We start from the raw sequence: 24,961 nt of genomic DNA, 5'->3' as shown, positions 1-24,961 counted from the left end.
TGAACATATTTTGTAAGTTGGGACTTGCTACATGTTCACAGCATTTGTTTAGAATCCTTGTGTCATGACCTTTCCTCTTTGGTCCTGCCCTCGGCATAGTAAGGGTGTGTCGGGTTACTGTGCACACCGATACACTTATTGTAAAAGTTTTGCAACGTTTTTGTAAACATCATTTATCCCTGTAATTTTAAGTAGACGTAAGAGTATCACCATTGCTGAAAATTCTTGGTATAGAAGGGAACCTGACAGGAGAAACTGTCCTAATTAACCAAAATAACTACAATATTTCCAATACCAGTCAGGACTGCTATAATCCAGAACCATTCAGAATTAGTATTATAATAATATTTTGTTTGTTGTCCTGATAATCCCACTTTATGGTAAAACAATTTAGTTCCACTATGTTTTCCGTATGCCAGAAGATTGCACCAGAGTGCAATCTAATCTGAGTTCCGGGCAGTCATGGAGGACTGTGGTGGAGTATGTCCAGGAAGTGGGAGTGGAGTCAACTGTATATTGGGAACCTGTGTTCATGACTTATTTTTGTACAACAAAAGATATAGGCCCACATTTACCAAAAACAGTGCAAACTGTGTGCAGTTTGCCTGTGTAGTACACAGAGGGTGCCAGATTCATGATTTGTGGTACGCATTCTCCATGAATCTGGCACCCTCTGCACTGCTATGACAGACTGCAACATTTTTGGGTGCACCTTTAACATGGTGTGTGTGACACACTTCTGTAAGACTTTGCATATTAAACATTTTGCACGGTCTAACTGTGCGGCAGAACCCCCCCCCCTCTAGTGCAGAATTTTGTGTTGCGTTAGGTGTAGTCCTGCGAGCGCCACAATTGTGACACTTCTTAAATACCTGCACAATCAGGTTGCACATGAAAGAACGTTCATAGTCTGACTGGCGCAGGAGCTTTACTAAATCTGGGCCATACTCTTTTGGCTACTTTTACTCCACTGGTGGATTAGCTTACTTGGGTCAAACTTTAATCACACTTTGGTGCATTAGTATTGAGCAATGCCCAAATCCCTTACAGCCACACTGTTCGCACTGAGCTCCACTTTTCAGGCTAAGTCATATCTGTGATTGAGTGAGGCTCAAAATAAAACTCCTGGTTGCCTTAAAGGGGCCAAATGTCATTTTATGGTTTCTTTCACATACATGTATGCTCCGCCTGGGACGGAACCTTGCTGTAGCATACGTTTGACTGAAGAGGAGGAGGGGTGAGTGGTCATTACCCATCCCTTATTCATAGAGAAATGTACATCCAGGCCGTACATATGAGAAAAGATAAAGCAAGCTGTGTGCTCACCATACTGGGCCGTGCACAATGCACTGTAAGTGGCAGCTGTATGCTAGTTGCTGTTTGTACGGCTAGCATACGTCCGCCATATCATATAAGTGTATCTACTCAAACTGTTTAGCTACATTTATAAAGCATTAACATTACAATCAGCCATTTGAATGCAATCACAAATCTGAACATATTGTTCAATAAGCTGACACCCCATACAATAGCCAATAGTCAAAGTGCCCCCCATAGCATCCAGAGTGCCCCCCATAGCATCCAGAGTGCCCCCCAAAGCAGCCAGTACCCCCTCCCCTGATATATAACAACAACAATTACTCACCTTTCCCCGCACGTCCAAAGTTACAGCAGTCTTCTTTTTTTTACTCCTGTGAGCGACAGCTCCGAAACCAGCAGGAGTGAGGTGACTAACCCATCACGTCAGCCGGCTTCAGAGCCACTGCATACAGCCACCGCACACATGACAGAAGGAGAAGACTGTTGTAACTTTGGGGAATTGGGCAAAGGTGATTATCTGAGTAACCTGCCCCTATGCTACACCAGTCAGGAACAAATCATAGGGGCAAGGCACAAGGCCTTGTGTGTGATACATGTCATCTAGACCATCACACAAACTACTCTTTTAGCCACACATACACTAAAGATCTCCGGTCTCACCAATCCCATTTACATGATGAACAGCTAAATGTATTGCACAGATAACTTACCTAATTCTGTATGATCAGGCATATAGTGCACAGATATCGTATCTTTAGAGTTACATGCCAACTTGTGCACATTTTACACCTTCCTATATTGCCCATGAGTAAGTCACTTTATACTCTATCCCCTTCCATTCAAAGATGCAACCTGGAGATGCCGGCCCCAGATAAATTATTAGTAACAATGCTCCCACGTCCATCTTACATGGCAGAAGAGTCAGACGGCAGGGCCTGGGTGTGACCATTACTTTTAAACCCAACTTTTAGACACATCTTCCAAATTCCTCTGAAATTACATTGTTCAAGCATAAGACATCCTTTTTCTTATTTGGTATTTTCACTTTAGCTTCACCAAAATAACTGTACATCTAAAAATGAAAGAGAAGAACACAATTGCTTGGGACCTGTGACATCATCACTTCTAAAGTTAGTTTACTGCTTCCCCTGCTTCCTTGCCAGTCCCCATATATAGATCGCCCTTAAAACAATGGAGAAAAGACTGAAACAACCGTATAGCCCATTGTTTAGTCTGTGGAGGCCTGGTATAAGGGTATCTGGTATTTACCAATGTATCTTCTATCAGAAGCATCATTTGCTAAATTTTCTCTGACCCTCCCCACCTGCTAGCACATGTCCCCATTTTTTCTTTGGGCTAACACACTTGGCCCCGTGTGTAAGCAGACTGCCAGAGCAGCAAAAGCTATAGCCTGGTCATATTATTTGCCCTACAGTTTACACTATGATATATGTTCTAAGGTTTTTCTGCACTACAATATAGGGATTACCAGTACATATGTTATGTGTCCTATTTCATATGCAATGTATAGTAATTGTGTTCACCATATGTCACTACTAGAGATGAGCGAGTATACTCGTCCGAGCTTGATGCTCGTTCGAGTATTAAGGTACTCGAAACGGCTCGTTGCTCGGACGAGTATTTCCCTTGCTCGAGATCGAGCATTTAATTAAAAATACACAATGAAGAATAGAATAAAAACCGTGAACACAGTGACCACAGGATCATTTAAGTGAAAAACACAGTAAAGAACACAGTGAAGAATAGATTACAGATGTTCGGCACATCTGCTTACTTGTCGGAAGATACGCGGAACAAAATAGTATGTGAAGAACAATATATATGTGTGAAGAACACATTGAAGAACACGGGGAGCAGCACAGAGACACCGGGGGAGCAGCACAGAGACACCGGGGGAGCAGCACAGAGACACCGGGGGAGCATCGGGGCAGGGGCAGCACGGATACATCGAGGCTGGGGCAGCACGGATACATCGGGGCTGGGGCAGCACGGATACATTGTGGGAATGGGCAGAACGGAGACATCGGGGGAATGGGCAGAATGGAGACATCGGGGGAATGGGCAGAACGGAGACATCGGGGGAACGGGCAGAACGGAGACATCGGGGGAATGGGCAGAATGGAGACATCGGGAAAATGGGCAGAACGGAGACATCGGGAGAATGGGCAGAATGGAGACATCGGGGGAATGGGCAGAACGGAGACATCGGGGGAACGGGCAGAACGGAGACATCGGGGGAATGGGCAGAACGGAGACATCGGGGGAATGGGCAGAATGGAGACACCGGGGGAACGGGCAGAACGGAGACATCGGGGGAATGGGCAGAATGGAGACATCGGGAAAATGGGCAGAACGGAGACATCGGGAGAATGGGCAGAATGGAGACATCGGGGGAACGGGCAGAACGGAGACATCGGGGGAATGAGCAGAACGGAGACATCGGGGGAACGGGCAGAACGGAGACATCGGGGGAATGGGCAGAACGGAGACATCGGGGGAATGGGCAGAACGGAGACATCGGGGGAACGGGCAGAACGGAGACATCGGGGGAATGGGCAGAATGGAGACATCGGGGGAATGGGCAGAACGGAGACATCGGGGGAACGGGCAGAACGGAGACATCGGGGGAACGGGCAGAACGGAGACATCGGGGGAACGGGCAGAACGGAGACATCGGGGGAACGGGCAGAACGGAGACATCGGGGGAACGGGCAGAATGGAGACATCGGGGCTGGGGCAGAACGGAGACATCGGGGGAAGGGGCAGAACGGAGACATCGGGGGAACGGGCAGAACGGAGACATCGGGGCTGGGGCAGCACGGATACATTGGGGCAGCACGGAGACACTCACGGAGGGGCAGCAGGGAGACACTCGGGGAGGGGCACACACTCGGGTAGGGGCAGCACGGAGACACCGGGGAGCAGCAGCACGGATCCCGACAAGTAAGCAGATGTGCCGAACATCTGCAATCTATTCTTCACTGTGTTTTTCACAGCGTTTTTCACTTAAATGATCCTGTGTTCACTGTGTTCACTGTTTTTATTCTATTCTTCACTGTTCTTCACATCTGCTAACTTGTCGGGAGATAATATACGCGCAGAACAGTGAAGAATAGATTGCAGATGTTTGCATACATCTGCTAACTTATCAGAAGACATTCTTTTTCAATTAAATAACACATTTTATTCCCGAACCATGGTCCCTTTGAAAAATGCTCGAGTCTCCCATTGACTTCAATGGGGTTCGTTATTCGAGACGAGCACTCGAGCATCAGGAAAAGTTCGTCTCGAATAACGAGCACCCGAGCATTTTAGTGCTCGCTCATCTCTAGTCACTACTATTCAGGTCTTTTAGGATACCATTATGTGCTAAATACAACAATATTATGTAAGCTTATTACTGTCGTGTCTGTATGTCTCTATGATGTTAGATTTGTATAGTAGTGTTGTTGCTATATATTCACCATTTGGTATTATTGTGTCAACTGGGTTGTAGCTAGATGGAGTGTAGAGGTAGCATCCTGGTGACTACACTCGTCTAGCTACATATGGAAGTGTTTTGTAGGCTCTACATAGCACTTTGTTCACTAATTATGATACATTATTCAGGATATCAATAGGATAGCGAATAGATGCCCTATTTCTGGCTTTTCATCTGCTTTGACCCCACTTTCATTAGAAAGGGGTCCAAAAATGCCCAATTCTCGACCACTTAACTTCTGTGGGATTGCCAGAGATTGCTGTTCTGTAAATGTTATAGAAATGAACATAACTGATACTGTGGATAGGAGATAAGTAAATTGGTTAGGAATGTTTCTCTAATAACCATATTATTTTGGTATTATTTTAGGTGTAAAATCGAATTATTGTTTTTCCCTTAAACTCAAATCAGTATTTTAATTCTAAATGATAGATAAAAAGATATCACTGCTTTAACTGTTCGCCCTGATATATGCAATTTGTTCATTTTATTACCTTTTGATGCCACTTTTAGTTAAAAGTAAAATATATAAAAAAAATATGTATTTATTCCCTGTTTGCAGGATCCAAGTAAGGAATGCTTCACATTAAAGTTTGATCTGAACGTGGATATAGAAACTGAAATTGTACCAGCCATGAAGAAGAAATCACTGGGGTAAATTTTTTTTATTTTCTCGCAAAGGTTCTGTTTTTGTAAATCCTGGGCTGAATCATTTCATTATATGTCTTAATAGGTGCTGCTATGCCCTTCTTCTAATACCGAGCTATAACTTCAATTTTCATTTTCCATTTTCCTATTGGTTTTATACCAGACATTTGTGCACCCCTTAAAACAAAGGGCTGGCCACAAATGAGCATTTTTTGCAACATTCAATTCTATTTGGATCTCATCCATGTCATCCACCTCCTCACTGTCCTGTGACTGGCTGCAAGACAACTGGCTGGAGTCACTTCTTCTGCAGTGCCCCATCTCTTGGGTAGCAACACCCCTTTAGATAGTTTCTAGCTGCAGAACAAGACTGACAAACTGTTTGTGTGTGTCTATCAATTACTTTTATTATTTATATCTTGGTTTTATGTTCTATGATAGAGGTCAAGTTTCTTGAAGCTACCACTAAAGCAGTGATGGCAAACCTATGGCACGGGTGCCAGAGGTGGCACTCTGAACCCTTTCCGTGGGCACCCATGCTGTCACCCCAGAACAAAGTTCACCAGACAGGGCTTGAATCTTCCTGCAGTTCTAGACTCAACGCTTTTTTAAGGTGACGCACCCTTCACTGATCGGAACTGCAAGAAGATTGAGATGGTGTGAACAGGGCCAGATTATCTTTTGAGGTCCCCTTGCTGCCCCCATTATTCTTCCTGTTCAAAGAAACCCTGGACAGTAACTACAATGATGTCTGAATTAGCTCTCCTGCTTTCAACTTTATTGAACTTTATTTCCTATACTAAGGAGGTCGATTGAATGTTTTAGAATAACAAGGAGCAATAATTTACTGTTTAAAAATTGTCATATTGGCACTTGATGGTAAATAATTAGGTTATGGTTGTTACTTAGGCACTTGGTATCTAAAAGATTTGCCATCACTGCACTAGAGGAACCAGGGATGCTAAATAGTAAAAGTTCTTCCATTGATCATATAATGTATAATTCTGTACGCTTCCCACAACCCCGAGCAAATGGCAGTAGATAAACAGAATTTTGTTTGAATGAAGGGAAGGGCAGCAGACTTGTGCAAGCAATTCCTGACTTTTTTGGTATACTACGACTAGACCCAGTCTTTAAAAAGACAATCCCTTCTTAATATAAGAATCCCAATTATTTCAACAAATTTAGACAGAATATTTGATCTAGAGGCGAGACATGACAGCCGCCCGCTTGTAATTTACCGTCTCATGTTCAGCAGGTAATCAAAGAACTCTGAGAACAAAAAGGTCATTTTGTAGATTAAAGATCCTCACCCTGGGCTGGTTCCTCTCATCATGAGATTGGCTCATTAACAGTGGACACGGCTGATTTACAGTATAGACCTTTATTGAGCCATGGAGATGACCTTTCACTCAGGAATTTGACGGAAAGGTCAGGAAGATAGTTTGTATTAGGATTGTAGAAAGAAGTACAGTATATTCTGCGCAGATAACGCCATTTCAGGTCATTTATCACATGAAACCTGATAACTTGTTTTGTGTAAACGGATGAATACAATATGACTATAATCTGATATTATCTTACAGGGGCAAGAAATAACATGTATATACATATTCCTATATCATGTACATATAGTTTAGATATTAATTTCTATGTGAGTTATTTTTTCATTGTTTCACTAACGTGGCACTTTCACTTCATTCTAGAGAAGTCTTGATCCCAGCTTTTGAAAGAAAAGGAATTGAATTGAGTAAAGTGGATATCTTTCTGGATCAGTCCAACACACCCCTGTCCCTCAACTTTGAAGCATATAGATTTGGTGGACATTACCTGAAAGTTAAAGGTAGGAGTTCTCACACCCCTATATCTCCAACTTATAAAACATGTCCAAAACATGTATATACCTTACCCCTATAGCCATCTGTTGGATTAATATTTTTGGTGATTCTCCAACTACCTTCTTCAGATCCAGGGTATCCTTTTTATTGACAAGTGGCTAGAATTAAACTGCATATTCCAGGGGAGGCCAAACCAATTCTTTGTACAGAATGAGAGTCCATTTTTCTATTTACATATGACAAGATCCGGCTTTACAGGATGCTGATTGACATTCCATGCTGTTATTCAATCTATGATCTAAAAGTACATCCAGGTACTAGTTAGATCCCAACTAATCAACGTCCCCTTCTTGTGGCAAAGTGCAATCATGGAAACAAAGACAAGACATTACAAACAGAGAGGGATAATTGCCACACATAGGTCAGAAACAAGAGGACAATGCAATACAAAATTGCTAGGCAAACATATAGTCAAAGTATCAGGCAGAGTACAGTATAATAGCGGCTAAAGAGCCCTGGACCACAAAACCTTATATGAGCCCCAGTCCAAAAGACAATTGGATCAAATCTATGATATCAGACACAGTGGGTTAGCTATTAGCAAACAACAACAGTTTTCACAGGAGACAGATGGGTGTGGTGGAAATCAATGAAGGCTGGTAACAACTTATAAACCTACGTTCAGACTATCAGGGACATAGTGAAACAAAATGACACATCAGCACATCCTCAGCCATACTTTACAAACAAAGAATGACGCCAGCACAGATGTTACAATCTGCTTTTGATACTCGGAGGATGCATCTCAACATTCAGGTTTTCAAGTTTTTTTTAATGTCCAAACCAGAAGTGGAGTCAAAAAGAGAGGAATTGTAGAATCTCATCTACAGTAAATCATTTGTTTATCCATTTTGATCCATATCTGCTTTTGGCTTACATAACTAAACATGTGAAAGAACCCAAAGTGTTTCAAATGTTTCCTTCAGCATATCAGTCATGACATCTGGGTTCATAAACCTACACTATTTATCAACGCCTATTACAACCTGTGTCTTAAGGCAAAATGGCATTTCTGCAATTGATGGCATTTTTAGTAGTGTGACCTCTGGACCTCTCAATGGGTTATACTGCGGCTTCTCAATAGGCCTATCTTATAGTTTCTCAATTGTTCCGATCTGTGTACTTTACATTGGGTGATCTACAGGCCTAACAGTGGACTGATCTTAAAGCTTTTTTTTTAAAGGACACCTGTTATCAGGTCTCTGTTACTATTTCTGTCACCACTACCTGTTGGAGCAGCTCACACGGATCCCATCCCAGCCTTTATCTAGTCAATTCATACATTAATCATTCTACCATTATACCTCACATCATTGTACAGGCTGTCAGTCAGGTGTATAGGAGTATCTCATACTCACAGGCTGCAGGGGGTGCCAGCACTAGGAAGCACATCAAGAAGCCATTACACCATTATACCTCACACCATTATACAGGCTGTCAGTCAAGCACTGGGGGGTGTGGCTGTACCTCCCACTCATGAATAAGCTGGACAGCTGAGTATGAAAATGATTCATTGGACATCTCTCAGGTCATTTGCATACAGCTTTAGTACCTGATCGCTTAAGTTTACAGATATGTTGAGGGACAATGAAGGGATAGGGTCAATTCCTTCTTATGTTCATGAAAATATATTTAGTTTCGGGGGTTAATTTGCCTGACGGATTCTCTTTAATGGAATGATCTTCTAGCTTTACCGTGGGCTGACCTTTAGGGTATTTACTACTCATCTATTGGCTTCTACATTTTTTTCTATTCAGGCTGGGTGATCTTCAAACTTTTCAATTTGCTGAACTTCCAGTTTCTTTGTGTTCTTCGGGGGTTTCACAGGGTCATCCCACTTTTTGTAGGGTGGTTTTCAGGCTTTTTTGTGTGTTTTTTACAGTCTAATCATGACCTCTATAGTTTTAGTCATCTTTTTCCCTTTACTACTTGTAGGTGAAAGGGGTCTTGTGACTGTAATAAAAATTTAGGTGCCAGACTGGCCTGACAAGCCCACCCATCCCTATGTCCCAGCGCTGTATCCGACACTGGGACAGGTTGATGGGTGGACGTGTAAGGCCACCGGAAGCTGTTAGAGCAGAGCTTCTGTGCCCCTGTAAACATACAGGGGCAGAGCTCAGACGGACCACGGTGCGGTACACCGGTAGCGCCAGAGCAGGTGAGTACACTTTATGTTTTTTAAAAGAACCCTCCCCAGTGTAGCACCTAAATTTTTATTACAGTCGGACAACCCCTTATTGTAAGTATTTAAGTAATTGGAGAACTTTATCAGGTATTGTATGCTAGTTTTCTGGCTTATGAGCCCTGAAATAATCACAGTGCCCAGCGAACCTCCAAGAATTGTGATTATTTTCCCCTTTACACCACCTCCAAGCGAATTGGGTGTGGAGAGGCACAGAATGGGCTGGCTTGAGATGTTCTTGTCCTGTGTTTGGGCACTAATTAAAGCCTTAGCTGGTAATAGGTTAATTCTACACCAGGCAGGGCCTGGTCACTTTCTCTGACTTGTGTGTCCAGTCAGGATTCAATGGTTCTTTTTGAGCCACTGGTATCAGAAAATAAAATCTCGATTTTTTTATTGCATAGATTTACCAGTGAATCATCAATGATGGGATTGGCATAATAAAGGTATAGCTCTAGTCAAATGTTAATGCATCTTAGTAATGCACAAATACTAGGGGTAGTAGATGGAGATACTTATCAGAGAAAATACCCCTTCCCCTGTTACCTTTATATAATTCAATAGGCCATAGAATCTGGTGTATACAAAATGGACATAGCATTGACCAAACTTGGCCGCCATTAGTTTTACCAAAATGTAGTATTCAAACCTTTTACTGATCTTTAGTATCTTACATATTACACCTACAAATGCAGCAGAGTCAAATGTGCTACTCTTTATTGCAGCTTTGTCTTGAGTAGATTTCCAGTCTCGGTCACATCATAAATAAATCATATAATAAAAGTTCAACCTCATGACAAACTCAGATCCAGTAAATCTGACATACTCTTGTCTTATGAAAATCTAAGGTGACTGTAAACAGCTTGGTGAATCTTCCATAATGTGACATTTTCCTGGAGGTGTGTAGATGAGACAAACATATGTCTAGCCAAGGTGTACAGCTAACCGCACTTGTATATTGTTGTTGTGGTTTATTCCTGCTCGAGTCTTGTTTGCACTGTTGGTCATCATATTTAAGAAGTCATTATCTTTCTTGCCCGGGGATGATTCCACCTGAAAAGTAGGAGAAATGATATTGCACCACTTCCTGTAATCCTAAGAGCTCTTACTTTACACCTCGCTGTGCAGCAGTGCTGTGTAGATTGGCCCGGGGAAATGTTTGCTTTCATTTCATCATCTTCCAAATGAATTATCGGAAAAGAATGTTTCGTTCTGTAAGACGATTTGTTAAGATATTGTCAAAATAAAACTTGGGAAAACCCATTGGTAGGAAGCACCTTCAGGAAAAGGCTGACAGGATATGCTCCATTGTAAGTCTATCGGGAGCAGAGCTGGGAGCTAAAGAACAAAATTAAGACTCCCAGGGCGCAGGGAGGTTATCGACTCTCTAACTCCACAAGGTAAGGATTATTTGGTTAAATAGAATATATAATATATGTCTTAAAGCAATGCCCTCTGACAGTTCATAGAGATAATAACCTCCTTTATTTGGAGAATGTAAGGTTTCCTATGAAAATGTCGATGTGATGATTGTTGTATACATCTGTAAATATTTGGCAAGATATGTAATAAAGGTTGCAGATTTTGAATATCTATATAGAGAATATGAAATATTCGAGTCAATGTAGCCATACTAAGCGTTTCAGTGTCGCACAGTTAAGCTTATGCATTGTCCCTATTGTAGACTGGAGTTTTCTGTGCAGGTCAGCTAAAGTCTGTATTTTGTACGTTAGAGTGGTTGTATAGTTAGATCTCATTGGACTGAATGGTAAATGTGATTTCTAAGAAAGAATAGTTTAATAAAAGCCAAAGAAAAAGTGTATTTGAAATAATGGCTAAAAGGAAATCTACCTTTAAAATCAAGCAAAGTTTTAAAAGTTGATTCTAGAAGGAAGGAGGCCACGAATAGCAACTATAAGAAGATTACCACAGTCACGGTGCCTGGATCTATTAGTTAGTGCCCCAGCTTTATCCTGCTTGATTTTGATGGAAGATTATCTTTAACATAAGCCTGGATGAAATAAAGAAGTGGTGTTTAATGCATTTTGGGTATATGCCAAATTTGAGGCCACTCAACACCAATGTGATCCTGTACTTTATGGTAGAATAATATAGACTTAAACATTTATAGAGTAAATGGACATTGCAGGTGGCATCATATTTAGTGTAAGCATTGAGTAGAAGCACCTTTTGAGCTGGTGCAGCCATGAGTCTTCTTGGGAATGATGAGTTTTTCACGCCAGGATTTGGGGATCCTCTGTCATGCAGATCCACTCCAGTTCCCTCAGGTTGGATGGTGAACGTTAATCTGGTTTAGGTCAGGGCTCAGTCAAAAATGGGCCCAGAGTTGTTCTGAAGCCACTGCTTTGTTATTTTAGGGTCTTAGTTATGTTGGAAGGTGAACCTTTGGCCTTGTCTGAGGTCCAGAGCACTCTGGACGAGGTTTTCATCCAGGATATCTCTGTATTTGGCTGCATTTATCTTTCCTTCAATTGCAACCGGTCGTCCTGTATCAGCAGCTAAAAAACACCCACTTAGCATGATGTTGCCACCACCATGTTTCACTGTTGGGATTGTATGTGGCAGGCGATGTGCAGTGTCTGGTTTTCTTCACACATTCTGCTTAGAATTAACAACAAAGAGTTCTATCTTCCTCTCATTAGACCAGACAATCTTATTTGTCATAGTCTGGGAGTTTTGTGTTTTTTTGCAAACTGTATCCAGGCTTTTGTATGTCTTGCATTGAGGAGAGGCTTCCATCAGCACACTATGCCATGAAGCTTTGACTGGTGGAGACTGCAGTGGTAGATGACTTTGTGGAACTTTCTCCCATCTCCCTTCTGCATCTCTGGAGCTCAGTCACAGTGATCTTGGGGTTCTATTTTTAATCTCTCACCAAGACTCTTCTTCCACAATTGCTTAGTTTGCCTGGATAGCCAGTTTGAGTGTTGTAGTTGTCCGAAACTTCTTCCAGATCCTTAGACCTCATGATTCTTATTTGCTCTGACAAGCACTGTGAGCTATGAGATGTTATATAGACAGGTGTGTGCCTTTCCTAATCAAGTCCAAACAGTTCAATTAAACACAGTTGGACTCCAATCAAGGAGTAGAACCATCTCAAGTAGGGTCAGAAGGAAATGGACAGTATGTGAGTTAAATATGCATCTCACAGAAAAGGGTCTTATGTAAAATTTCAGTTTTTCTTCTTTAATAAATTAGCAAAAATATCTACATTTCTGTTTTTTTTTCTTTCAAGCAGAATGCACATTAATGAGCAAAAAAACCCTTTTTTCATCTTACCACTTACAGCTACTATTTTGGAGATCTCATTATTTAATACACATTAATCTGACCAATGTTATTTTTGCCTCTGGTTTATTATTTAACTTTTACATTATAGACTACATGACAAGAGACCTTACAATCTCAAACCACAATAGAAGAATAGCTGTAGAGTCCTTCCATGAGCCACCTGTAATCTGTCAGATGTTCTACTCTATATTCCGGTAGACACGTATCCCATAGTAGTAAAAAGGCCATGGTCTAGTGCTGGGGACTGAACGGAAAAAGGAAATCTGGCTAGGGTCAACTCCTTTGTTCATGTTACTGACCTCATTCCCAAGCTGTTATTCTCTGAAGCCTTACACTGGGCCAATGAGAGCTTCCTTGAGAGCGCTTCCTGCAACTATCTGCATAATAGACTAATTACATATGGTGAATAATACTTCAAAAGACATCACAGAAGACATCACAGCTATAATATACTTTTGTTTAAAAAAATATCAAAAAATGTTAAATCAATTTTAAAAAACAAATAGTTTTTTTCCACTCCTATAATATTAATACTCTATTGCAGCACTGGCCATGAGCATGAAATTTATACAAGTATATTGTCAAGCATAACATTTTCTAGTTTTTGTTTCTTTCCAGAAATTAAAGTAAAGGTGCAGAATTTTGAACGCCTCCTCCACTGTGATTGACGCCATGCATTGGACTTCAGGAAATCTGCTTAGTGATGTCTCTTGATGCATGACCATCAATTACAGTGAAGGGGATTTTCTGAGGAAGAGAGTGCTTGACTTCAGTGTTAATAGCTCCGCCTCCTTGACTTTATACAACCAATTAACAGCTCACTTCAAAGTAAATTTTCTGGATGATGCCACCACACAGGGTCGTGAAAGAAACATGATCTAGAAGATGTTTAGCTGCTTGGCAACATACTGGTAGCAGCTTATTAGGTCAGTTTCTGATGACATGTTCCCTTTAAAGAAACCCCCACTCCTAAATCGGACTTTGCAAACAAAATATTATTATTTTGCTTAAAAGTTCTTTAGGAACCAGCTAACAAATCGCTATGAAACGCTATAGAAAGATAAAATAAAATAGTTTTTATGGGCAGTCTATGGGCTCATATTTTTATATATGGGGCACATTAGAATGCCTATTCACTTTCCTGCCAGCCGCAACAGGCGTGGGCCTTCTAAATGATTCATTCCCTATTGAATCTAGAAGAAGCAGTTTACAGATTTCTTGCTCTGTATGATTACCAGGAAGCATTGGCATTAGTCAACCCAGCAGTGTTTCTGTTCCCCGTCTATTTCACAGCGAGCACGTATGGCATAGAGGAGTATGCAATCTGTTCACATGATTTGTGGTCTTTGTTCTTAGAGTTTCGATGATCTGACTGCTCAGTTGAGTGACATCAATGAGTTGTCATTCCCTTTAAAATATTGCCAAATCTTTTCCTGTTTTGCATGATGTCACTTTATCCTTGCATGTTAATAGTGCTTATTTATAACTGGGAACAGTGGAGCCATGTTCTAGAACATGGGTGTAAAGGATGGCATTGTCACACTGCTAGTACTAGTTACCCGTACCCTAGATGCACCACAGACCACCATACAGCACAAATGATACCGACCACAGAGCAGTGCACAAGCCAGGCAGTGATAATTCAGGAGACCCCACAAGATCATACCTATAATGCTGGAGACCCTCAGAGAAGACCTATAATACTGGAGACCCTGGAGCAGATGTATAATATTTAAGACCCCCCAGAACAGACGTATAATACTAGAGAACTCCCCCAGGGCAGTCACAGACCAGACAGTGGTATAAAACAGGAGACCCCCAGGACCAGACTTTAATACCGTAGACCCCCAGAGAAGACCTATAATACTGAAGACCACGGAGCAGGTATTCATACATGAGACACCCCAGAGCAGGTACTAAGTCTGAAGACCCCCCAGTGCAGACAAGAAATAAGAATAAAACAATGCTGTCAATCATTCATTGAAAATAATAGGACATGTTTCATAATTTTTTTTCACGGACAAAGGATCTGTGAATGTGAAAACACCCATAGAAAACAATGACTTCCATGGAAATCACAGAACCACGCACGTGAAAAACAACGCCAATGTGAAAGAGCCTTTAGGCTTAGGGTTTATCTGAAGCCTGATGCTAACCCTAATGAATACATTTGTATAAAATGAACAAAACAACAAAAATCAGTGTTTTATAGGACTAGAAGGCAGTTAAATACTAATTTCCAGGATAAATGGAGCAGCATTTGTTCATCAGAAGCGGATCAGAAAATAAATGATTCAATAAGAAGCTGGAAAACTGCAGATTTTAAAGTTTGCGAATCAACAAACAATAACAGCAGTAAAGTTCTGATCCCTTTAAGAGAGTTCAGACTGTGAAGTTCCCCAATTAACTAACTGATTATTTACCTTTAACATATTTCTATAACCAGTTATATCACCTTGTTGTTTGTTAATTATTTTGTTTCTTGAATATTGGACAAGTTGTATGTTTTTTTTAATACCATATTTTTTTAATACTTGTTGTTTGTTGGAAACCAGTAGAGGGCGCTATAGAAACATTAATTTCGAGGAGACTATATTTAGCTATGGTAATTGTATGATCTCATTGTGTTTATTGCTTTGTCATGCTTCTAATTATGACCTATACTTGATCATGTCTTCTTCATCGCTTTGGTTTTTTGTATTTAATTTTCATTGTTATATTTACTGCCTTTTAAAACCTTCTTTGTCTATTATAGTTGTCCTATCAAATTCGCTCTCTGCAGAACGTAGATTCGGGTCACATAATAGGGCAGAGACAAAAATGTCTGTTTTTTTAGGGTGAAGAACTTAAGACACAAGAGTTGGGTATCACTTTCAAACTTTTCAGAAACCTAAGTGCCCCCTTCCCTAAACCTTAACCATAAATGATCTGCCACGGGATGTCCTTTCGTGAGAAATCTGTGTTTAGGTGGACTGGAGGGGGTTATATACCATTTTCCCAGGACAATTGAAGAGATTTGGACTCCTAACCAAATCTTTAGAACAATTTGATGAAAGTTCTACAAAGAGGTTCTTGGATAATTCTCTCATCTCTACTATGTAGCCTTCATGATTGTCTATACCATGCTGTTGATAATATCAATGTCCTTATGTTCATGCACTGAGAGTCCATACTAGATACATTTCTTGTGTGTGTTTTGAGATTGTGTTATATTTCTCCATCATGATTGTCTATACAGATCCTATTTAAACATGTTGTTTCTGCCCATACAATGAGAGTCCACAATTTTAGAGTCCTTGCTATGTAGACATCTGTGCTATCTGTACCAGTGTATGAGAGTGTATACTATGGAGACATTATTACCATCAATAGTGACTTACTATAAGATCGTAGATATCACTTTTGTCTATACTATGAGAGTCCATGCTGTGTATACACTGGCACAATGAGCGATACAATGTGAAGTTGGTGTCATTGTAATACTGCGGCTAGGCCTCACAAGAGGATATACATTTTTTAGTGATGATCCTGCTGATTTGTATGACAGGGTATTCAGGTACATACAGGCTCACTGTGGAAATCTCTGACGTTCTGCATGTAGCCTGGAGGCCATAGAGAAATGTACAATATTTGTGTCTGAACTTGCCTTAACTTCAAAAATGTATGAGTACATTTTGTCTTTTTTTGTGCAGGGTACCTGACCTCTGTGTATTAGGCTAATATTAGTCTAATGGGATGTATCATTATTATGTTAGTTTTCTGTCTTCAAAATGTCCCAAATTATCAAAATCTTTGACAAACTTGCAACTTTTTGTAAGAGTGAACCAACCCTCTCTTCACTGCAGGCAACTTACTCCATATTCATCATGTGAACCCAGATGTGATAGATTTATTTAGTGTGGCGCAAAAAAACTGAGGCGCAGATTCACTCCAGTCCCCTCCTAGTACGGGTAAAAGATAGAATAAAGTAGTTGCACCAAACTAGCAACATTTTTGTTGAAAAGTTGCAAATCCACTTTAAAAAGGAACACGTTTATCAAGCCACTGTTATAAATTTGATGTACAAGACATTTATACTCCCTAAGACACTAAAAAAACTTAAGTAAGATGCCTGCCTAATGATGAAACTGCCCCAAAATGTTTAAATGGTGTTTGGCATGGGAAGGGAAAACATGACAAAATGTATTGCATCCCTCTAATGGCTACTTATACAAGTCTGCAATACCAAACACAACCAATGGACAAGGGTGGCGCTGTTTTTGGGCAAAATGCAATTTCTTGATCCATAAAATAATTTGGGTTATAATAACATCATTCTCAAATCACTTTTGATCCCATTTATAATTGTCTTTGCTATTCTATTTATATTCTTATTCATCTCAATTTTTCTTATCACAGCTAAACCAGGGGATGAGCTGAAAGTAGAACAGGCCGTGAAGGATTTCCGATCATTAAGTTTACCTATCATGAGGAACACCGGGGCAACATCTACGTATATCTTCACCTCGCCTAATGAGAGGCCTGACCAGCCGCCATTCAGGAGGGAGAGCTCTGACATCTTGGTAGGTGACCCTCAGCTTTTAGTTGTGACATATTATAGTTTAGCATTGAACATGATGAGTTAAATTCAGTTGTATTATTTGTATGAAAAAAATAAGAGACTTGGCTCTTTTAACTCTTACCCATGACTTCCTATTACTTATCCCTAATCCTGTTAACCATGAGACCCTAACGAGTCAGTGGTAAGTGGCCTCTCTGATAAAGTTAAGGAAAGTCCCTTCTGTTCTCTAGACTCTGCTTAGACTTAACCTCTACGGGACACAGCATCTTTTGGCCTAAAGGACGCAGCCCCATTTTTCAAATCTGGCCTGTGTCACTATAAGTGGTTATAGCGTGGGAACGCTGTGAGATATCCAGGGGATTTTGAGATTGTTTTCTCGTGACACATTGTACTTCAAATTAGTTTAAAAATTTGGATGAAATCTTTTGCGTTTAGTTATGAAAAAAAACAAAATTTGGCAAAAATTTTGAAAAATTCTTTATTTTCAACGTTCTAAATTCTCTACTTTTGATTCAGAAAGTCATAGCACCCAAATAAATTCATAACTTACATATCCCAAATGTCTGCTTTATGTTGGCATGGTTTTTTAAGATTCCACATATTTTACTAGAATGTTATGAGGCTCAGAATTTGGGTGCCATTTTTCACATTTTTTGTAAAATCGCCAAAACCTGTATTTAGATGGACCTGCTCAGTTTCTAATTGACACTGAGAGGCCTAAATAATAGCGAGACTCGTAAATTACCCCATTGTGGAAACTACACCCCTCAACGTATGAAAAACCACTTTTAAGAAGTTTGTTAACCCTTTACGTATTTTATAGGGGTTAAAACAAAATGGAGGTGGAGTCTGCAAATTGTAATATTTTTTCACAATACACTCATTTTGGGTGGAAAATTTTACATTTGTAATGGATAAAATGAAAAAAGGCTCCACAAAGTTTGATACGCAATTTCTCCCGAGTACACCGATACCCTACATGGTGGTAACCTGCTGTATGGGCGCACGGCCGGGCATAGAAGGGAAGGAGGCGCCATTCAAATCAGATTTGCTATGTCACATTGTACAGGCTATAATTTTTTTCTTTTTTTTATTGAGGACCTATAGGGGCTTATTTCTTTTGCCACATGAGATGCACTTTTCTAATACATAACTTTGGGGCATCTATAGCTAATTGGTGAGATTTAATTAACTCTTTGTTGGTGGAGGAAATGAAAATCATCAATTTTTAGGAAAATTTTTATGTGTTTTTTTTTTTGGCCGTTAACCATACCATGAAAATAGTATATTATTTTTATTCTTTGGGTCGCCACGTTTATGAAAATACTTCATTTATATATATTTTTTTATTTTTTCCCATTTTTACTGAATAAAAAGTAATTTGGCAAAATTGTTGTTAATTTTAGCATCACCGTCTTTCATATGCATAACTTTTTTATTTTTCACCTCAAAAATCTGTTTAAGGGCTTATTTTTTGCAAGAATGATAGCTCTTTTTAGTGGTCTTATTTTAGATTGCGTAACTTTTTAAAATCACTTTTTTAGAGCATTTTTAAAGGGCATTAATAAAAAATCATCTTTAGCAGAGAGAGTTTTTTTAGGTTGTTTTTTACGGGGTTCACTTTGCGGATCTAATAACGATTCTGTTTTATTATGCAGATTGTTACGGACGCAGGGATACCAAATATGTGGGGGTTTTGTGTATTTTATTCAATTGTACTGAATAAAAACTAATTTGGAGAAAATCTTATTCATTTTAGCATCACCATCTTTTTATATGCATAACTTTTTTATTTTTTGGCAGATAAATCTGGTTAGGGGCTTATTTTTTGCGAGAACAGTTGTTCTTTTTAGTGGGCTTATTTTGGAGTGCATAACATTTTTTAAATCACTTTTTAGAGCATTTTTTATAGGGTATTAATTAAAAATTATCTTTTTTCGGAATGTTTTTTGCGTTTTTTTCCTCCGGCGTTTACCGTGCGGGTCCAGTAACAATTCTGTTTTATTATGCAGATTGTTACGGACGCGGCAATACCAAATATGCGGGGTTTTTTTGTGTTTTTATGTTTTTTATACTTTATTAAGTTTTTTTATGGGAAAGTGACATTTTAGGGGCTTATATTTTTATGTATTAATTTTTTATTTATTCTAATGTGTAGTGTTAAGTGTTTTTGCATATTTTTACTTATACATACTTGAACTTAAACCAGTGATGCTCTGATCACTGGTTTAAGTTCAATACACTGCTCTACAATACTATTTTATTGTAGAGCAGTGTAAACTGTCTGAGCAAGCTTGCGCATGCTCAGACAGTTTACAGCCAGACCCGGAAGGGGTCTGGCTGCCATGGAGACCGGGCAGCTCCGGGGCACATGCCAGTCCTCGGAGCTGCCCGGAAGAGGATCGGATCCCCCGGTAAGCGGCACGGGGGATCCGATCCACAGCGCTAACACCGTTACACGCCGCGGTCATGTTTGACCGCGGCGTGTAAGGGGTTAACACCCGCGATCGGAGCCGTCTCCGATCGCGGGTGTTAGCGCAGGCTGTCAGCTGTACTAGACAGCTGACAGCCGCTGCTTCTGGTACCGGCTCCGTTCGTGAGCCGGTGCCAGAAGCAGGACGTTATAGAACGTCCCCGTGCGCTAAGCATCTAGCCCCGGGGACGTACTATAACGTCCAGGTGCGCCTAGGGGTTAAAGGGGTATTCTCGTCTGGGCATTCACATCCAGATGAATTAATCTGCCACATATAAACATTTCTTCAATTAGATGTCATTAAAAAAAATGTTCCTGTGTGAAGATAATTTCTTATAAATGTATTCATATGGGGCCTTAATAACCAGATTGTGTCCTTGGTTATGGCCACCTCTGCTGGAGGGATTGTACAAAGAAACAAAAAGTTTTTTTATATGAAATGTCCAGAAGTTACTACATGTCCCACAGCCGTCCTGTAGTAATGATTGCTGAATCCAGGTGGTCAGGCAGGGCTCAATAGCACATGTCTGGCCACCGCTGCTAAAATGTGAGGTGGTCGGATCAGAGGAAGCCATCCGGGGACAACATTACTACATTTACAAGAAATTATCTTCACACAGGAACATTTTTTTTAATAACATCCAATTGAAGAAATGTTTACATATGGCAAATGAAGTAAATTAAATGTAAATGCCCAGATGGGAATACCTCTTTAATTTACAAATTGGCCCCAATATTCCTGTGATTTTCTCACTGTGTCTGGGTCTGCAAAAAAAACCAAACACTTATACAGAGTCAGACTGGGATATGTTGGGCCTACAAGATATGACATCATAAAATCCCCATGAAGGATACATCATCAACAAGATCTTTTAAAACATAATATTTGAGAATGAACCTATAAGAAATAGAGCCTAGTGCCAAGTGATTGTTCTATTCATTTCCAAGTAACGTTGTCTCCTGTTGGATTTAAAGTGTTGGTATCCACTGGTCCTCTGGTGGGCCAGTCCTACTCTTACTAGCTGTAGCCTTAGGATTTCCTGAAAGTTTATCCAGTGGATACATGTACAACAGGACATTGTGTTATCATAACGGGGCATTATGATGGCATAAAGGGTTAATGTGTTTTTAAAATGGTGCGTTTTGATATGATCATGATTGGATGTCACTATTGGATATCATAATGGACATTGAAATGTCACAAATGGAAATTGTGTTATACTGGGAATTTTTGTAAAAATGTCCCATAATAGAGCAAAATAGAGCATTATAATCTCATGAAAGGACATTGTGATGTCATAAAAGGGCTTTGTGTTGTCACAATTGAACATTGTGATGTCACATTTGCCATTGTGATGTGACAAAGGGGAAAAATGATTGCATAATTACTAGATGTTATAATGGGGCCCATCATCTCACCCTGGGTTCTTAGATTCTCACTTGGCAGTAGAAGACTGTGTGGTGTGAAACCAAAGCCTCAGTCGATGTGCTGTTTCCTTTTCCTCTCGCTGATTTGCCTTATTTCCTGATGTCTCAAATACCGTGACTGGAGTACAATGCTTTAGAGGACTCCTTTCCTATAGTTTCAATAGGAGACATGTTGGATCAGCCCCAGAATGACAGGAATTGGCCTGGTCCCGGCCTTGAGGGTCACTTCAAAGAGCTCCTTACAGAGCTGTCTAGCCCAGGAATCTGCCAGGCCTCTCATGTAACTTATGGGAGTAATGCACGTTTGCACATTTCAGTAACATTTAATGTTTGACAAACCCAGCACTGACACCCTTTATTGACAACCAGTGCAATTTATAAGCACTGTCCCAAATATTCAGCATATTCATCTGTCTCATTAAGGTCATGAATATCAGATTGGGGTCAGTCCAGCACTAAGGACCCCACTAATCAGGTGGAGCTCTAAGCATGCAAAACTAACTTTATTCTCTGTGTAGCGGCCAGGTACAGTTCAAGAATGGGATCACAAAATGCTCTACTCGCGTGATCAAGGCCACGCTAAGATCTGTACTGGTCCAACATTCAAGGCGCCTTCAGCATATTCCAACACTTCCATAGCGGCAGGCGCTCCATTAATTAGTAATATCTTATGGAAATAAATCCCTCCCCCATTTATATAACTTTTGTACAACACACAACAATTTTAACAGCTGTTATCGTCCACAAGAGGGAGCACTTGTGTGTGTTATGGCATTATGAAGGGTTTTTTTCCCATGACAGTACGGTCACAGCCTTTTATTAGTGTTTTGTTGGAAGATCCTACAGTGTAGGCGAAAAATGTGATGGCTTCACTTTACATATCAAGAAAGCGGCGCAGAGCTATTAATATATATATATATATATATATATGTATATTGAGAAATTACCTAATATCCTCTCCCACACCTATACACGCATTACAAGAAACATTACAAAAAAGGGCCAACCCCTTTAACTGCAATACTACACACAACCTGTGGACATATGGGGCTCTTATTTGGAATTATAGTAGTCATGGTACAACCCTTTAAGCTTTGCTCATAAAATATTGGAATACCCCTTTGATTGTAGCCCATTGCTAGTGATTCCCATCTATTGGAAATCTTGTATTGCTCTGTTGCGGGTTGTATGCCTTATAGCTCTTTGTATCTTGATCATTTCCCAGTCTCATTTTCTCCTGGCTGGTTATACCAGTAAGATGAGCTGGAAATATTTTTATATTACAGATTAGAAGTAATTATTGCCATATCTCCATAATGATGGGCACATTGCTGGTGCAGGCACATGTCGGTAACAGTGTCATCTTGTTTATCGCTCCGCAGTGTACAAGGCTGTGCCACTATCTAATGGCCCAGGGACTTTGCTCCTCCATGTACTGAAGTGTGGATGGTTATCCTGCCTGATAAAGACACTAAACCTTAATGTATATTAACTGTGCACGTTATTGTAAATACGTTATTTAAAATACATAGACAATTACATGTCTTTACAGGGGTTTTCCAGGATTTAGACACTGATGACCTATCCTCAGGTCTTGTGGCACCACGAACCATCTGAAATCAATGACCTTTCTAGGGACCGTGCAGTGATATCTATTGTTATCCCCTATCCAATGTATAGGGTATAACAATCTGTTTGGTGGCGGCCTGAGCATTGTAGTAGTAGTAGTAGTAGGAGTGGCAGGCACAGTGCTCACTAACTCCAGCAGGCAGTTATTGGGATTATCCAAAATAGGGAGGTATCTGGTGACCCCATAGAATTGCATAGAGCAACAGGCTGCATGCTCAACCTGCTTCACCATTAATAAGTGAAAACTGGATCCCCAGTTATCGGTAGGGGTCTCAGCTGTTTTTTGTTTGATCACTGATGAGATGGTTTTGTTATCTCCTATCTTGTGGATACTGAATAAACATCGAACTTGATACAATTCCTCTTAATTAGAGATGGACAAATCATTTCGCAAGAAGTGGAATTCGATACAAATTTCACAGAAAATTAGATTCGTCACAAATCCGAAGTTTACGCTGATTCGCTTTTTTAGCTAAATGGGCACGAGCACAACAAGTTACATGGGGCAGAGAACTCTGGGAAGGAGAAAAGACCCTGCCCCCTGATGACATCTGCAGATCTGTAAGCCAATCAGCGACCAGCAGGATTATGTAATGTCACAGCCCTATAAAAACTGTCAGCCATTTGCAATCTCGTCATTTCACACTGCATGTGCTGTCTGTAGCGTCTAGCTGCTTTTACTGTACTGTGCTGTGGCGCTTTCTGCTCCAATCCCAGGGTGTGTGTTAAGGGGGATCTGTATAACTCAAATAGCAGCTCTTTTTGGTTACTGAAGCCCCTAGAAAGAAATCTGTTTCATATCCACACAGCTGCTGTAGTGATTTCTGCCCCTCTCCCAGCGTGTGCGTTTAGGGGGATCTGTGTACCCCAAATAGCAGTTCTTTTTTGTTACTGAAGTGACTAGGAAGAAATCTGTTTCATATCCGCACAGCTGCTGTAGTGATTTCTACTCCTCTCCAAGGGTGTGCGTTTTGGGGTAAAACGCAAATTCCCATACTTTTGTGTTGCTAAAGTTGAGAGCAAGAAATATGCGTCAAATCCACTTAGTTTACAGAGTGATTTTCGTTTCAATTACAGGGTGTCCGTTGTGGGCTATCTGTATAATGCAAATTCCCATTCTTTTGTGTTGCTAAAGTTGAGAGCAAGAAATACGTGTGAAATCCACTTAGTTTATAGAGTGGTTTTCGCTCCAATTACAGGGTGTCCGTTGTGGGCTATCTGTATAACCCAAATTCCCATACTTTTTGTGTTGCTAAAGTTGAGAACAAAAATACACAAGAAGGAACTCCCTCCCTAAGCCACCACGTCAATGTGGAAAGTAAAAAGTACAGAGTGGTGGGTGACCAATTTAAAACGTAACTTTCAATAGAGATTCCATTCCTCACGTATGGATGATATAGGTATGCACCTTCATATAGACAAGTGTGCCAAAGCGAAAAAAAATAGGGTAAAGGGAAATAGAGACACCACGTGTCTGAAACCAAAACAGGGTTTAAGGTCAAGCACTCTTACATCTGTAGAGTGCAGAGTACCCTATCTGACCCTAAGAGGGGAGGGGGGAAGGGGCTTTATAGGTCACCCAATTCCTCAAATATAACATCTAACAACCCCAGCCAAAGTCCGTGGGTTTATCAGATACAACATTTAGTTGGCATGGCCCAGAAACAGGTCAGCGGCCCTCACCTGTCCTCAACCAGCCTCTGTCCTGTTCAATTCCCACAGCCAGAGAGCTACTAGTCATGCTGCTGCCAACTAACCGCTGTCTCCCTGGAACACCCATGATGTCCATAAATCTGTTTTCACCCTCCTCCGCTCTGTGACTTTGCCAGTAGGTTTAGTTTTCCCCTTCATTTCACCTGTCAGAAAGAATGAAAAGCCTGAGGATTGATACCCAAAAGCAGGAGTGGATACAGAACACTGAGTACATGCAAATATCCCATTTACTGGTCATCTCTGTTTTGGATCCACTCCTGTTTGTTTTTTGCTTTAGCAATACTGATGATAGATT

The 24,961-nt window shown here is 40.5% G+C and overlaps 1 protein-coding gene across 3 annotated transcripts in view; it reads left to right on the top strand.

The window, feature by feature from the left end:
• PLEKHG5 (pleckstrin homology and RhoGEF domain containing G5) overlaps positions 1–24,961 on the top strand; it is a 173,055-nt gene that overhangs the window by 107,000 nt on the left and 41,094 nt on the right. For all 3 annotated transcript variants that reach the window (XM_072156251.1, XM_072156252.1, XM_072156253.1), the window contains 3 exons: positions 5,385–5,476; positions 7,177–7,313; positions 17,261–17,424. In XM_072156251.1, coding sequence (XP_072012352.1) covers positions 5,385–5,476; positions 7,177–7,313; positions 17,261–17,424 — 393 coding nt within the window. The remainder of the gene's footprint in view (positions 1–5,384; positions 5,477–7,176; positions 7,314–17,260; positions 17,425–24,961) is intronic.

Source organism: Engystomops pustulosus, chromosome 6, assembly GCF_040894005.1.
Source record: "Engystomops pustulosus chromosome 6, aEngPut4.maternal, whole genome shotgun sequence".
Lineage (NCBI taxonomy): Eukaryota > Metazoa > Chordata > Amphibia > Anura > Leptodactylidae > Engystomops > Engystomops pustulosus.
Note: the sequence above shows the minus strand (reverse complement) of the source record. Positions and strands in the feature narration are given on the sequence as shown.